The following is a 15,626-nucleotide window of genomic DNA, read 5'->3' as shown; positions in this document are numbered from 1 at the left end:
AATCCATTCAGCCGATCTCTGGGTCTGGCGGTAGCACTTTTAGCTGCGCTTAGCATAGATCATTGAATCTGATTAGACCATTAGCATCTCGCTCAAAAATGACCAAAGAGTTTCTATATTTTCCTATTTAAAACTTGACTCTTTTGTAGTTACATCGTGTACTAAGACCGACGGAAAATGAAAAGTTGCGATTTTCTAGGCCGATATGGCTAGGAACTATACTCTGGTGAGTAATCAAGGAATATAGGAACTATATTCTGGCGTAATAATCAAGGAACTTTGCTGCCGTACCATGGGATATTACGCAGCGCCTGAAAATAGTCCCCAGCTATAACGGTAAAACTCAACTGTTTAACTCTAGGGGAGTTGGAAAATGAGCCTATTTTCAAAAATAGTGGAGTGTTCCTTTAATACCGACTTAATCTTCAGCAGAAAAGTGAATTGCGCTGACTCTCGCCAGAAGTGAATCCAACTGACGCTTTGCTGATGCTCTCCATGTTTCATGTGATTGGCTGTTTGCTGCACACGTCACACTTTCAGGCGTCAGCACGCGCTCCAGAGTTAATCACAAACTGGTTCAAACTCACCGAGAATGTTTATCTCGAGCTTTGTGAGCCCGCTGATCCTGATCTAAACCAGGCTGGATTTGTTTGGTTTTGTCAACTCTAAACCTACTCTGAAACTCGCTTCATGCTACAGGCCACAGGCCAGATGGTTTACTCGCATACAGCAAACACCATAACACAGACCTTCCCGGCCAGCAATCTCTACGACCAGACAAGCACTCATTGCAGATGGTCAGCAAAGGCCACAAACACATCATGACAGGACAAGCTAAAACCGCAACAGAGACCTAAACACCTAGGAAGACTGTTAGGCATACACTCACCAATAAGCCAGACCTCTATTGCTGGCTTTACTACTGTCTCTACCTCCATGATCTTAGCCTGCCAGTCAGACTACAACTCCTGACTCAATGATAAAGGGGGGGGAGCTTCCTATATTATAATATATGAGGCAGATCTGACACCGGGTTTGGTCTTTAGGTTAAGCGAAGGATGATGGCCAAGGAGAGATGGGAGAAACACCATGGGAACCATCTAAAGGGCTGGACTCACCATCTGTGACTCAGTGAGGTATGGGGCCTGGGCTTTCACATTTTAGGTGTACTAGCATTAGTTTAGGAACAGAAGGTGGCCACTGTGAACAAATGTTCGGTTTTGGAGCCATCCTGTTTTGCGTTTTATGAAGCCTTGTACCTCAATGGCATTATTCCCAGTTTCCTCTCACAGATACATCAACACATCTTCCCCCTTGCATTCAGTTTATTCCCCCTTGCATTCTGTTTAATCTTTCTATTAAGAAGAAATGGTTGCCTCGCTGAGTCATCGGGTCAATCCATAAACTTAAATATCCCCTTCCTTCACTGTATTGCTGAGCAGTTACCACATATTGCTCCTGGCGGACTGCAGAAAGTATACTGTTAGTTGTTTTGCTTGTTAGTATGGTTAGGCATTGCATAACGTTTCATTTCCACTGTATTTCACTTCTTGCATTAATAATTTTGAATCTAACTGGCTCTACTGGAAGTTTCAAAATTAAGGATTTTCTGAGGTAACCAACTTTTAAACAACGTCAGAACAAATTCATAATCTAAATATTTATATAATTATAAATCTTCATTAAATAGTAATAATTATTTTTTTAAACTATATTGCCCAACACTTGCAGCAAGGAAAGGCTGCCTGTGAATAATAAACGGAATAGTGTTGTTTTCATATCCGTGGTTCATTAACTAATGTTAAAATTTATGTTCTGTATTCAAATATTAACAGATTCCTGTCAGTGCAAAATAATCATAGGATAGTTTAATATTACAAAGATTTTTTTAAAATTGAAATCACATCAGACTTTTTGACAACGGATATATTTAAAAACCAACTGTATTTCCATTAATACTTTTCACAAACTGCTTAATCTTGCTTATGCATATGAATTTGACCTGACCTGTCAACCGTTTACTTCGGCAATTTCAAATTCACATTGTGACCACACCAGTTAAAAAAACAAAACAAAAAAAGGCACATAGCAACAAACAATTTTTTAAAAGAGCAAAATTGCCTCACTATTTCAAAACAAATAAACAAAAAGGCCAATGTTCATGTTACATACATTTTAATCAAGCAAATGTCAAAAAGCTCAGGACAGGATCAGGCTAAAGAACATCGTCAGGGTTGCTCCAGAATATGTAGGTTACACAAGCTGTTGTTACAAAGTGTTACAAATGGGACACAATCTATAGGGGTTACTAGTGAGGCATTAACACTTAAAGATCACATTGTTACATAAGAGAGATTAGTTAACCTGAGGAATGTTTGAGAAATCTGGTTGAAGCCGCAACATGTAGGTCTGAGACAAAACTATTATACAACTGGAACTGTGATATCTCAATCTCTTTGTCACATAATTTTTTCCCCACAAAAATGTTAGCTATATTAAAACTAGTTAATCAAAATGTTACACACTGCACAAGTCAGTAATTCTGCAATTCATCATATGGCACTTTAAAAATAAGGTCACAAATATAAACTTACATCAAGATCTCATTTCACATTTTCCCACAAAGCAAAAGAGTTTCCCCAACTTTGGTGTTTGTTACGTAAAAGCTTAAATATCTTTATTTTTGAAGAAAAATATTTATCTCCCTCTTTTCTTAAAAGTTAAGGCTCTAGAAATTGCATAATTTCTCAAGCATAACAAATGTTAAATATAATTTCCAAAACTATGCAAATTCATTTTAGAAACCAAACTGTTCAGTAATGGCCTCCGTCTGTACCATGAAAAACCCTGAGGTGCTCCCTTAACACCATGATGTTATATAAGATAAATGGATTTGAAAATGGCTATAAAATATAAAATATTTATCGGTCACGTACTGTATAAGAAAATGTCATAGATATGTGAAAATTCTCTTCGCCAACATAAACATCCTGGTTGAGACATAGTACCACTCATTGTACAATATGCTATATGTACCATCTTTTCTGATTACTACAGAACTTTTCAACGTTGCAGTTGCTGTCAGTGAAAAGTCATAAAAACATGTAATTTTGTTACACAGGCATTTCGAATACATTTGAACATTTTATAAAAGCTGAAAGTCACATTGTTTATAACCATCACACTGTATACTGAATCCCTGAATCACAGTAAATCCTATAACAAATTGCAGCTTTATTCAATACTGGATACTATATGACAGCAACGTGTAATAAACTTAGAGATAAAGAGATAAAAGTCAATAAAAAAAAAAGAACTCATTTACTGGTGGTGATCTCGGAATCAAACAATAACTGCAGGTCAAGATAAATTCACGCAAATAGAACAGTAGTAAAGGCTCATGTGGAGAACTCTGAATGCCTGCTCAATCCTCACCTTTCCCTTCTTCTTTTTATCCCCTCCAAAGAACTTTCCGATCTGATCCATAACAGTAGGGTTCTTCTTACTGCGGCCCAGCCTGAATGTTGACTGCGAAGAGCTTGCAGATGCCATGCTGAGAGTTAGCTTTAATCTCTGCAGCGGTGTGTTTTTTTGTTTGTTTCCAAAATAGGAGTGAGGAAAGAGAGGGCAAAGAGGAAATCTACTTTAGGTCCTACTCTGCACACTCAGATTCACAATCTGAGTCAGCTCCGCCGTGCTCCTGGATGGTCTGCAGCTCATCAGACTCCGAGGGGCGGTCTTTGAAGGTGTTGTCCTCGCGATCTGGGGCATCTCGAGAAAAGAGGCGGACCAAGTGGGGGCGGGGACCTGAGGCATTAGGGTCGGCTGTGCTCGGATGGTTCCAGCTGCTGAGATCTACTGCAGCGTTCATGGAGTCAGTCACCACTGGACTCTTGCTGGAGCACCCATTGTTCTGGTTGAGGTCCGCCTCCCCCAGTCCTGCACAGAAACATCGGGAGTTATCTGACATTTCACAGTAAGATCATTGTCAACATCACCTACCCCAACACCCCCCACCCCCAGCCCCTGCTGCGCAGGCAACAAGTGCTACAGATTCTCTCACAAAGTCCAAAAAAAAATTCATTGCATTACCAATCACTTTTCTTTGACAAAAGATCCAGAAGCACTGTAATAAACACGAGAAATTATGGAAACTTTGCCATTTGTAATAAATTCATAGATGAGTAGTTTTTATGATTCTGTATATTTTTCATAAAAACGTATATATGTTAACAGATCTAGAGATTTATAGATTTCAGAGCAGTGCTTCCTCAGGAGGTCGTCAGGTTTGAACCCAGTGCAGCGAGACAAAGCCGCTACTGTACCACACAACACAAGAGAATCTGAATTCTAGTGTCTCTTACAGAGCTTCTTTGTGCCACCACAACGTTATTGTAGAAGGACAAAGGAAACAGTGTGACTGTAATAACTTCCCCAGGCTGGATTTTGCGAATTCTCTGCAAAGTGAAACTCATCTCATTTCTGAAGTCCATTACGTGAGGTGTGGCTGGTCCAAAAAGAGACAAAAGGTTGAGGCAACTACTGAAAATGCTTCTATTTTCTACACACATTATATTATTAGCCTAAATTTATTTGTCAGAAGAGGAATTTCAGAGACATCTTGTGTGCTTTAGTGGAAGCAAACAAACCACACCTTCTATACAAATGGGTTACCAATGTCACAAATGTGTTTACATTTGATTAGTGGCCTTAAACAGTCCAAAAAATAAACCTTAAGCAGACTGGATGTCCGCTTTAAAATGTTGTTCAATATCTTAAAAGTAAAAAATTTGCAGTTGAGACAAATTATTGCCCTTTTAAGGCGGGCGTACACGGTGCGATTCTGAAGGTCGGAACATCGTGAGCTCTGGCACATGTCACGATTGAGTTTATCCGAAAATCGTATGGAGGCAGTCACACACGACACGAATTTACTACGATTTCTGACGATTTCTTTACTACGATTTCTGAATGCTTTCTGACGTAAGCATTACGTTTCGCGCCATTCATAAAAATATGGATTCTGAGGACGAAATAGTTTTCTTTGTGGCAGAAACTATCTGACGTCCAAAAAAACGAAGACAAAGGACATGGCAAAGAGAATGGCTGAAAAGCAGAGAAAAGCATGGACTTTCTGTTCTTCATAAAGAACTGGAGGGAGTAGGCCATTTCTGAATTTCTGCTCGTTTTGCCAGAAATAAAACAGGCATATTCATTCATAAAGCTGAACGGCAAATTTGGCACATTCGGAATAACAAATAAAATAGAACTGTATAATTAAACTAAAATTATCCTTTAGTCAAGTCAATTTATTTGCATTGCACTTTTCAGAATACAGTTTGTTTCAAAGCAGCTTTACAAAGTTTCATGATGTTATAATTGTTCACATTTAGCAGTTTAGAGCTGGGTGGCAGTATAGTTTACATTTGTTGATGATCTAAAATAAAATCAAGCGGATGGGATTTGCTTTATAGCATGTATATAATGTGAGTGTTATGCGGTGATAGAGTATTATGAATCCGTAAGGTTTTGTACAATTCAGAACAATTTAGTGTAGTGGCAAGCCTAATTACTATTTGGTGATGCGTATCACTGCCACAATTAAATGACACAGGTAAGTTGTTTAAGAACTGTTTAAGAACTTTATGACACCCAAAACAGTCATGTTGTGTGAAAGAAACAGCAATCCTACAACTTTGAAAATCGTGTATGAAATGTTAGTGGATTTAAACCTAATAGATAATACATAATACAAAATATCAAAAAAAGGCAACAGTGGCAAAGAACAAAAAACTCCAGTAGATTATTCTTGGATAATGGAGAAAAAAGTAAATGAAGAAAAAGTAAATGCATGCAGTACAATTGCTAGAAAGTAAATAGATAATCAAAGCATTTAGGCTAAACAGTCATGTTAGCAGTAATTAGCAGGCTGATCAACTAAAAACAAATACATACTGAGCTGGGTACAGGAACTTCATGTAAACCCATACAAGAGTATAGTACCTCCACAGAATGTGGTATAGAATGGCATTATGAATGATCTTCCATGTAACTCTCAAGTACAACCAGATTTATAGCTAGAATATGAATAAACCTCTTTGGTGCCCCTCGACACTGCACCCTTGTCACTCCTTTTACCATCTTTCTGCTATTTAAATGCCATTTAAAAATCCCTTACAAATGCAGGTTACAATCTGCCAAGGATTTAGCCATCAAACCCACTGTTCTCTCAATGACACCGTAAGATCAACGTATACTTCAGTTTTTTAATGCGTACAGAGTTAAATTATAGCCTTTCAAAATTTTACTCCATTTGATAGTGTGTGCTAGGAATTTATCATTTTCCAGTGTCTGTGCTATTTCTCCATTTTGATTATTGGCATTGATCATTTAGTGCCAACCAAAACAATATGCATCTACCTCAACCGGATACCATGAATTATTGGCCAGTTTTCGCACAGACGACATCTTTTAGTTTTGGGCAAGCTCAATCATTTGTATGCTTGTTTCGAGGAAAATAACACCATCTTTGCGGAAAGGGCTCCCGTGGCAGATGCTGCAGATCTTAGTATATTCTATTTCTCTGTAGCGGACATAACCTAATTCTTCAAACAGTTGTTGGCCATGAGTCCAGATGGCATTCCAGGCCATGTCCACAAAGCATGCATACTAAAACCAGCCGGTTTTCTCTTTGCATCTTCAACATCTCTCTTTCACGGTCTGTGGTCGCTAAAGGTTGTAAAATGGAGGTGGCCAGACATGCTCCTGGAAGACTACCATCCAGAGTTCAGCCTCCTGTGTTCCCAGCCCACTTCTTGCACATTACTTCCTTCTACACCATCGTTTTACAACCCTATTCCTGGAGGCACCAAAACAGCACACATTTTGGATGTCTCCCTATTCTGACCCATCCTTTTTAGGTCTTGGAGACACTAATAACGAGTGAATTAGATGTTTGATTAGGAAGAGTTCGAAAATATGTACACTGCTTTAACCCCTGCATGTGTGGCCACACATAGCTTGAAGTTTGACAACAAATTTGCTCATGATATGATGGTAGCATGTCTGATCACAGACAGTGACAAGACATATGTGCAAAATCTCAAAATCATTTGTACAGGTGCATCTCAATAAATTAGAATGTCGTGGAAAAGTTCATTTATTTCAGTAATTCAACTCAAATTGTGAAACTCGTGTATTAAATAAATTCAATGCACACAGACTGAAGTAGTTTAAGTCTTTGGTTATTTTAATTGTGATGATTTTGGCTCACATTTAACAAAAACCCACCAAATAAAACCAATAAAAAAAACATTTTTAGTGAAATGTTGGCCTTCTGGAAAGTATGTTCATATTTTTGGTCTTATGAAGTATTCTAATTTTTGAGATAGTGAATTGGTGGGTTTTTGTTAAATGTGAGCCAAAATCATCACAATTAAAAGAACCAAAGACTTAAACTACTTCAGTCTGTGTGCATTGAATTTATTTAATACACGAGTTTCACAATTTGAGTTGAATTACTGAAATAAATGAACTTTTCTATGACATTCTAATTTATTGAGATGCACCTGTATATCATACACTAGGGTGGGTTTAAATTAAGCACGATTTGCAATACCGTGATAATCATATTGTGTTGTGGTATGGTCCTGCCTGAAGTATGCATTCAAGGATTGGACAAAATAATGTAAACACCTGAGAAATATGCAGTATTTCTTAATTAAAGTATTTTACCACCATTTGCCTTTAATGCAGCTTCCAACCTTTTTGAATAGATTCATAAAACTTCTCAATTGTCTCCAGTTTAATGTTTTATATCAAAACACCAGAGATGTTGGAGGAGTGAATCGTCTTCTTACTCTTATCTCCAAACCACTGCCCACAGTGGTTTGATAATATTCAAGCCAGGTGACTGAGCTGGCTAGGGCAAGTCGGTGATGTTGGATTTTGTAAAAACAGAGTCTTCAAGATCAATATGAAGTTTGCTGCTACTTTTGCTACAGTAATTCTGTGTTGTTTGGATACAAGTCTGATGATGCAAAGGTCTGACGAAGTCTTGCCATGCTGCATGTATGCAGTCATAATCAAAAACGCTGTTGTTCTTAAAACACCAAACATTTGGGCTGTTAAGGTGTTAAGGGCAAGTGCTTAAGGAAGCGTGCGTCTAAATGGAACGCACCCGGAAAACAAAAAGGCAAGTGTGTTGGGGCAGGTTGGAGCTAAACTCTGCAGTACACTGGTCCTCCGGAGCAGGACTGGACAGGGCCTTTATCAAGAGTGTAACCATGTTCTGTAGCAGGAGCCATGAGTTCATCTCACTTGCTATTTTTGCCCTACTTTGAGGAATATTATAGTACGTACATATCAATCTAAGTTGTATGGACTTTGTATGTGAAAAGTTGAATGTCTGGACTGAAGCAACTTAGTTTTTATTTGTTTGTACACAGAGTTTTCCTTTTTTTATTCATCTGCTGTGCTGAGTTTCTGGGTCGGGGAACCACTCTTGTTTCACCCTGAAGGCTCTTTGGATTGGTTACATTAGTGAGGTTTCGTTTATGCTTGCTTTGGACTTTGAACTGTATTCTTACTGCAAACAACAACATACTGTGTACTGCCTCATTGGTGAATTCCCTGTGCCTTCTAGTGTTGGGCGATATTCATTGCGAGAAAGTGAACCAACTCCAGAAATAAATCTCTTATACTTACATCGCACGTACATCTGCACTTTGTTGTTTATAATGAGAGAATTTGCGAGTCAGAATTCAGTCAGCGCGCGCTGAACAACAGAACTCCGTTGTTTCAGTGATGACTCATCTGAACACATCTGATTGGCCATTGCATTCATAAGGTCAGCATAATCGTGTGTGATTGGTTAGAACGCGCAATACTGTAAAAACGCGGAAAAAGAAATATAATGCAACAAATAAGAACTAATATTAATTAGATAGTATTACTAGCCGGATAATAATGATAATAATAATAATCGTCTTGCTATCGTCAAAGGCATCAGCCACAGGCGATATCTCTGTCTATCGTCGATACACGATACTATCGTCAATCGGCACAACCCTAGTGCCTTCCATCTCCACAAAGAGATCATTGACATGTAGTGTTGGTTCATGCCTTGGTGAAACGTTATTGTTCAGTAATGTTATTACTGAGAGGAAAAGGGTCAGTAATGCTGTTTGTTTTTTTGAATACTTGGTTTAGACAATTAAGCAAATGCAAGCACATGTAAACTTGAACAAAGTTGCATGCTGGTTAGAATGCACGGTATGGACTAGGCATCGGGAGCACCCGGTGGGCAGGTCAAGTAGTGGGTCAATCAGCAAAGCCAGCCGCTCTATGCAATGATGAACACAGCGAGTCTGTGATCGCTTGACCCATTTGAATTCAACACTGAATTCTCTGTTGCACACTAGCATGATACAAGAAGCTAAAAGCTCCTTTGCTGAAGCTAGTTGAACCAGATTAAATGGCCATAACTACGTAAACTGCAGTGACGAGGTAAACTGTCCCCAACCTCAGACATGATCATGCAATACAAAACAAAAATTTAGTTATATAGGCCTAGTTCTTTTCTTTTTCTAATCCAGTGGAACAAAACTGAGGACGGTTTAAACAAAGACAACAGTTTAAACAAGCTGACAATGAACAGAGTAAACTGAATTCTATGGGTTCAAATTATGTTAAATTCAAAGGCTGTATCCTAGTAAGGCTGCAAATGCTGCCACATTAAGCTCCATCGAAGGCTATGTCAATTTGAAGGATCCTTGAAAAGCAGCCTTCATTTTGTGTCTTTCATTCAGCGTATTTTGAAAGATGCAGCAAGCTTATCCTTCGATAACCCACAATCCTTTGCACACATTCAAAGAATTCAAATTCAAAGAATTCAAGGAAAATTAATGAGATCATCCAATTTCATTATGCAATGCAATACAAAAAAATGATTTAGGAGATGAAGCCATTAATTTTATAAAATTTAAATTAATCACATAATGCTGAACTGTGTGTAATGTAAACTACTGGGAGACCACAGACAGTTGGTCATTAAGTGAATTTCATTAACAAAGTCAGTAAACTTTTTTTTCACATTTAAATGTTAATAGTATTTTCATGCTGTGACCATGGGGGCAGAAACATTTATGACATAGCCAAGCCATGGAGCTATTTGGTTACAAAATCTGCCCCTGCTCTTGTATTAAAAAATAAGGTGCATAAGAAGGACATAACTTTACTGGATGCAGACTTCTAATTGAGAAGTACCCAGCATATGCACAAAAAAGAGGTGCAAAACTAGAAACAGGTAAAGATGACAATATTGCTTTGTAACTAGAAATCCAGACATCAAAAGAAGTGAGAATATAACAACAACGACAGAACACAAACCATGGGATTTAAAAAAAAATAAAGAGTCTCAGGACTGTGGTTGCAAGGTATACACTGAAAGTGCTGAAGTACGTTCGCTAATCCTTTCATTATAAAAAACAACAATATAAATAAGACATTCATTTTACAGTGTTGTTCGCTTCAATGATTATCACACGAGATTTCCCTCAGTATTGTGGCAGCACTGAGTTTCATCTCATTTCCAAGATGGCGGTGACCAATAAGCATAGACAGCTGGTGGAATGTGGAATTTAAAAATACACTTTTATGTATTTTGCTACATGTATTGTATGAATGTGCATTTTACAATAATCGGATATCGGTTTTGTAATATCGGATTCACCGAGAATTGCGCACAGGATCACCATTGCAGCGCGTCTGAGAGGAAACAAGACAACAACAACGGCGTGCACAGGTACTGATTTACTGTAGTTAGTAAACTTTATTTAACATAACAGCCATTAATGCACAAATTAGATGCATTACATAAATGCCTGATATGCAGTTTAAGCAGCTTGGCTCGAAGAAATAGAGACGAACTAAGATTAAATTTAACATGAAAGACTGCTAATTTTCAACACTTTTTTTAAGATGACTGAAAGGAGAAAAAAACAAAGTGAAGTATGGACTTACTTCACTCAGTCATTTATTTACTTTATAACAGTAAATAAATATCGGTTCTGCATATCGGTTATCGGGCACATAAACATGCAAATAATTGGTATTGGTATCGGTTATAAAATATCAATATCGGTCGATCACTAATGTGCAATGTAAAATAAATATACTAGATACTAGAAATATACAGTTGTCTGTGTATCAATAAATACCTATGTTTTCACTTATTTTGCTTGTTTAATAGAAAACTATATAGCACGAACACCTAGAAGTGCATTTCATCATCTGGCATTTAGATAGTTTTGAATAACAAATGACAATATACTTATTTTGGGACGGTCGTCTGAATTTTGCCCATTAGCTAGTAGAACACAAAATATCCTTTTTGAGTCATGGCTCAGTGTTTTGGTGTGGGACATTTCAAACAGGGTATTCCCACTTCTAGTCTGGTCTCGAAAGTGGCATATGTATATATTTCAATTCCATGCATTTGTCTAATCTGTATATATTTTCTTTTTTAAATAATTGTGTATTTTGGATCTATTGTTATTTTGCTAGTGTGTATATTCTCCTTCTATATGCATATGGTTGCAGTGTCTGGATCATGCACCAAAGATTTCACATATCACTACACTATAAAAGATGTAAAAGATACTTCTAAGATTGATCAGATTTCAGAGAAAAGTTAACCCAACTCAGCTAAAGCCCTGCTGCAACAAACAGACCCACACAGTATGAAGCAGTGGGACTGAGGCACGGGAAGCATGTCTGTGAGAGGGGCTATAGGCATGCGGTCTGCGTCCAGGCCTCCCACCCCTGCATGAAATCCTCTCTATAGCAGCATTCACGAGAACCCGAGGGCGCCCACAGGCCCCAAAGACAGTCCCTCATCTGTTTGACTGTCATTGAGCATTCACCAGCTATTCCTCATCTCATTCTCTACACGCCAACCGCAGCAGAATATTCACTTAGTGCTATAAAAACTGTAACAACTACAAAAAAAAAGCTACAGCTGATATATTTAGTAAACTTCGACTGCCAAAATATTTTGGCCAGAGAAAAAAAGTATACGGACCAATTCTCACAGTTAACTAGTTGCTTATTAGCGTGCCTATTATTAAAATATGGTCTGTTTATTAGTACTTATAAAGCACATTCTGCGTGACAATATTCTACATCCCTAATCCCACCCAATACCTAAACTTAACTACCTTACTAACTATTAATAAGCAGCAAATTAGGAGTTTATTGAGGCAGAAGTCATAGTTAATGGTTTGTTAATAGCTAGAATTGAAGGTGATTAAGGTTCCACAGTCTGTGATGATTTGGGGTGCAATGTCATCTGCTGGTGTTGGTCCATTGTGTTTTTTGAAAACCAACGTCACTGCACCTGTTTACCAAGAAATTTTGGAGCACTTCATGTTTCCTTCTGCTGACCAGCTTTTTGAAGATGCTGATTTCATTTTCCAGCAGGATTTGGCACCTGCTCACACTGCCAAAAGCACCAAAAGTTGGTTAAATGACCATGGTGTTGGTGTGCTTGACTGGCCAGCAAACTCACCAGACCTGAACCCCATAGAGAATCTATGGTATTGTCAAGAGGAAAATGAGAAACAAGAGATCAAAAAATGCAGATGAGCTGAAGGCCACTGTCAAAGAAACCTGGGCTTCCATACCACCTTAGTAGTGCCACAAACTGATCACCTCCATGCCATGCCGAGTTGAGGCAGTAATTAAAGCAAAAGGATCCCCTACCAAGTATTGAGTACATGTACAGTAAATTAACATACTTTCCAGAAGGCCAACAATTCACTTAAAATGTTTTTTTTATTGGTCTTATTAAGTATTCTAATTTGTTGAGATAGTTAATTGGTGGGTTTTTGTTAAATGTGAGCCAAAATCATCACAATTAAAAGAACCAAAGACTTAAACTACTTCAGTCTGTGTGCACTGAATTTATTTAATACACGAGTTTCACAATTTGAGTTGAATTACTGAAATAAATGAACTTTTCCACGACATTCTAATTTATTGACATGCACCTGTATATATACACACACAAGTGAATACAATAAAATAACATAAGTATATTACATCCAGACTTCAAAACAATTTTTATATTTTTTTGAAAGTTTGTTTCAGTGGTTCTTAATCATGTTTTTTAAATTAACATTCTTTAACACCTGCTTATAAGCATTTTTTTTCCATTCCATGATTATGATAGATGATGCATGGCTACAGAAATAATAAAAACACTTTCTTTTTCTAAAAACACTGTATTTTAAACTGTGAGCTGTGTTGTGCTCTCATTTATCATGGCAGCACAGTGTTTGGATGGAAATTAATTGGAGGACGTTTTCTCAAATGAGATACGTTCAGAATATAATGACGTATTACGCGGTGGTCACACTAGACTCTGTGACATTGTTTCAATATTTTAATTTGGATCCTGTTTTTTAAAATGTAAGAATAAAAAAGCATCAGTGAGAGCTCACTGCCGAGGCTTTCATAAAAGTGGGCAAAATGTTTCTGATGTCTTTCTGTAAATATATTTATGGCTTGATAACTGTGAAAGTAGTTTTAAAGCTAGAAGATATACATTTAATTTTTCTTTGATCAGACTGTTGCAGAGCTTTTTAGTTGTTGCGCCCCTTATGGGCAAAGTGAAAAAACATTTATATATTTTTTAGAATGTCCTGTTGCCTGTGTATTAAGTTTCATTGTGGTTGGACTTTGTGTTTGCCAGATATAGAGCAATTAGTCGAAATGGCAGACCCTTAAAAATGTATAGCTTATATCAAGTTTTGAAATACTGTTAATAAATTTGTCATGACAGTTATTTATTTTATTTAAAAAATTTAAAAATGACAAAAAATATTAACCTGCGTCTGACGACTGAACCCCTCTGGGGTGTATTCTATTCTTCACAAGTGAGAAAATATTGTCTGTTGTCAGTTGTTAAACATATGTAATACACAACATAACCTCTATTCCTTCACCATTTGTGGCTTTTACATCGGTAAGAAAGATATTCTGGTATTATTGCACTTGCTTTCTTTTTTAACTAAGAACAGAATTTGAAAGTTGACATTTTCGCACACTGCACAAAGTTTGAAAATTGAACACTATTTTTGGGTGAACTACCCCTTTAAATGCTTAGTATTAAATGCTCATTGAATAAACCTGCCAAAACATCCTCTTTATGTAAAAGCACCACAATGATAACCCTGTGTAACTGAAACGGTTCTCTACATAACTGAACATTAAATACTATTAAGTCTCCCTCTTTACTCTCTCCATTAAGACCCATGCAAAGTATACTGAGAAGTACAGCTTCAGTCATTACTACAGCAAAAATAAATTGAGCTCTAAGTGTACATACTTGACTATGTACGATAGAGCTCAATATTTTAAGTTATTATTGGTTAAAATTAAAGTTAATATTTGCCCTTGATAATTTTATCTAGTATTGCACATCAAGTTAGGAAAAAAACTGTTGTGTAGATCACAAATAACAGGAGTAAATTAGCAAACTGTGTTTTCAATTTTTAACTGAATTTATATAAGAATGTTCACAAATATTTCAGCACTGCCAAACGTAAATCAGTGAAGCAGTGTTAACAAATACATGTGTTACAAACACAACATATTCACACTTTCTGCACTGATACTGTGCTGGATTTAAATATGGTAAAACGTAAACTGTGCTGAGATAATTACTTTCCTCTTATTTATTCAAAACTCTTTCTACTGCAGTTCTAATGAGGAGAATAAATACAATGGCATGATAAACTACTAAAACATTAACTGGATTGGACTCAATTTGCTTTACAAGAAAAATAAATAAAGTAATTATTTGGGCATTGCTTTCCACTTAAACAACAAATAAGGAATTTGAGCTTGAAAAAACCAATTGCTGCAAACGTATACATGTTTAGACTACTGAACATCAAATGAATCATTTTTATAGACTACTGAACATCAAATGAATCATTTGATGTTCAGTAGTCTAAACATGTAGGCCCATACGTTTGCAGCAATTGATTTTTTTTAAAGCTCAAATTCCTTTATTTGCTGTTTAAGTGTAAAATATACAATATGATTACACATGAATTAAGACATTTTAAGGGAATAAAAGGTAAACAGAAAAACTGCTACAAATATCTGGCTTCTATATTATATTTTGATTCTATATGGGGGAAAAACTCTAAACTCCAGGGCAACTATACCAAATACGAACATTAACTTTTTTAACATTAATATTTGCAATTAAAATGTACATAGGCTAAATGTATAAGAGAAAATCTATACTGCAGGTGCTGTAACTGACCACCATTTCTTTAAAGTGTTCCATTATCTTTAATTTTTTTCCCAGTTAACTCACAAATGGTTCTGATGTAGTTTCCATGCAATTTGTCAGTTAATGTAATCTCATTAAAAATGAATAAATAAACAAACTGCATCTTTAATGATCAAAGAAGAAAAATGCTGTTTAAAATAGTTTGTAGTTCAGGGCTCCAGACAAAAAAAAATCGAGTAAGGAGCCATTGGCTACTATAAGAAAAAAATATTTTTTAAGGTGCCACAGAATAAACGTGTTTTATTTATTTTATTTGTAT

The 15,626-nt window shown here is 36.7% G+C and overlaps 1 protein-coding gene across 1 annotated transcript in view; it reads right to left on the bottom strand.

The window, feature by feature from the left end:
- The window catches only part of LOC107714429 (myelin basic protein-like), a 30,204-nt gene that overhangs the window by 5,698 nt on the left and 8,880 nt on the right, over positions 1-15,626 (bottom strand). The window contains exon 3 of the mRNA XM_016520262.1: positions 3,436-3,939. Coding sequence (XP_016375748.1) covers positions 3,436-3,552 — 117 coding nt within the window. The 5' untranslated portion in view covers positions 3,553-3,939. The remainder of the gene's footprint in view (positions 1-3,435; positions 3,940-15,626) is intronic.

Source organism: Sinocyclocheilus rhinocerous, unplaced genomic scaffold (assembly GCF_001515625.1).
Source record: "Sinocyclocheilus rhinocerous isolate Xijiao unplaced genomic scaffold, SAMN03320098_v1.1 scaffold839, whole genome shotgun sequence".
NCBI classification, from domain to species: domain Eukaryota; kingdom Metazoa; phylum Chordata; class Actinopteri; order Cypriniformes; family Cyprinidae; genus Sinocyclocheilus; species Sinocyclocheilus rhinocerous.
The sequence above is the reverse complement of the archived record's forward strand: the minus strand, read 5'-3'. Positions and strand labels throughout refer to the sequence as shown.